Source organism: Lipotes vexillifer, unplaced genomic scaffold (genome assembly GCF_000442215.2).
Source record: "Lipotes vexillifer unplaced genomic scaffold, Lipotes_vexillifer_v1.1 scaffold1793, whole genome shotgun sequence".
NCBI lineage: Eukaryota > Metazoa > Chordata > Mammalia > Artiodactyla > Lipotidae > Lipotes > Lipotes vexillifer.
In genome coordinates this window covers 130,043-131,798 of record NW_006791036.1, presented here as the reverse complement: position 1 = coordinate 131,798, position 1,756 = coordinate 130,043, and the positions used below count along the sequence as shown (strand labels likewise).

General features: G+C 57.0%; 1 protein-coding gene across 1 annotated transcript in view; it reads left to right on the top strand.

The window, feature by feature from the left end:
- Positions 1-1,391: 1,391 nt before the first annotated feature.
- Positions 1,392-1,756, top strand: part of LOC103075200 (melanoma-associated antigen B10-like) — a 1,059-nt gene continuing 694 nt past the window's right edge. The window contains exons 1-2 of the mRNA XM_007464180.1: positions 1,392-1,530; positions 1,648-1,756. The exon at positions 1,648-1,756 is cut by the window's right edge and continues 694 nt beyond it. Coding sequence (XP_007464242.1) covers positions 1,392-1,530; positions 1,648-1,756 — 248 coding nt within the window. The remainder of the gene's footprint in view (positions 1,531-1,647) is intronic.

Below are 1,756 nucleotides of genomic sequence, written 5' to 3'. Positions count from 1 at the left end.
GCCAAGAGGAGGACACCCTACTCCATGCCTCCACCTTGAGGAATGACGCAACAACCCACCCCAGAATACAGGAACCCGCACAGAGCCCCGCACCCGCTTTCGCTCCTGGGAAACCCAGGGCAGAGCTGTCACCATGAGGTACTGACTGACTTGCACCTCCAGGATCTCAGGTCTCTGGAGGGGAGAGGAGACGCTGAGAGTGAAAGGAGGACGCTTAGTTAGAATTGCAGGAACGTGCCTCCCTAGAGCAAAGGAGACATCATAGAACCCCTGCTCCAATCCGACACGTGCTAAGAGGCTAGCGGCAAAACTGTTAAGCCCAACGCACCGTCAGTTTTGCCTCGGGGTCTCAGGGAATGAAGACGTTGATCTGAGGCTGGTGGTCTCAGATCAACAGAGGAAAACATCCCAGGCTTTATTTGGCGTCGAGAGGAGACTGAGCGAGGACTGAAGGCACGCTCAACCCGGCACACACACACTTGCTGTCCCTGCGGTCCACCCTGGGAGGTCCGGGGCAGGGCTGTCAAACTTCGGCGGGGGGGCCGGGGAGGGGGGGGCGGCTTGGCCTGGTGGGGGTGGCAACGTGAGCGACGACTGAAAACCCTAACAAAGCGGGTGGCAACATGAGCGATGACTGAATCTAAGTGTATGAATGATATTGCGGAAACGCAACGCTGGCTGACTGTGGATCTGAGGCTCGTAAGCAACACAAGCCTGGCTCTGGGAGAGGCGGCGGCGGGGCGGGGCACGTCTGATTTTCTGTTTCGTGCAGCCAGCTGAAGGCTAAGTGCAGCTCTAGATGGCGTGAAGCATGCCTGCATCCGCGAGCAAAGGAACTAGCTCCTTGGGACTCACTGAAGTATAAAAGTTTATAATTTTACAGCAGTTGAAATACTGACATCAATATTAAACCCATCAAACCCTGCTCCTGCGGTCACCTCTGGAAGGCCCCAGCAGGGGTGGCCTGTTAAGGCTCTCCCTCATTTCCTCCTGGGGTGGGGGGTGGGGTTTAGGGAGGGAAGGCCATTGGTGGAAGGAGTTTAGCTTCAGAGCGGTAAAGGGGAGGATGGCCGGGCCCTGCCAGCAGTTGACAGGATGATCCTAAATGTGAACTGAGAGGATTACAGAGGGGACCACACAGAGCCTAGGCCTGCCAGCCCAAGGCACACTGACCTCTGCAGGGGTCTCAGGGGACAGGCTGATCAGAAAAGGAGCCCTTTGGGTCCTAGTGCAGTGACCTCAGAGAAAACTGCAGAGGTGGCCTTGGTTAAAGCCAGGGAGGAATCTCCCCGCTGAAGGTGCTCACAGCATCTTCTTGTCCCTCCCCCAGGTGCCCTCGTTGCCTGCCTTCCTGCCCACACTCCCGCCTGCTGGCCCTGACCTGTGTCATCATGCCTCGGGGCCGGAAGAGCAAGCGCTGTGCCCGCGGGAAACACAGTCAGGCCCGGAGTGAGGCTCAGCGTCTCCAAGACGCTCAGGCCCCTGCAGCAGAGGAAGAAGAGTCTCTCTCCTCCCCCACCCCTCCTCTTGGTGATAATCTCCAGAGCTCCCCTGCTGCTGGGTCAGGTAGAAGATCCCAGGGGTCTCAGAGAGCCCCATCCACTACCACTATCTCTGCAGGTGTTTCATGCACAAGATCTGATGAAGGTGCCAAGAGCCAAGATGAAGAAAAACCAAGCACCTCTCAGGCATCACTCAGCACTGATTTTTCCTGCAGAAACGTTGCAGACCAGAAGGCAATTCTGTTAGTGCAATT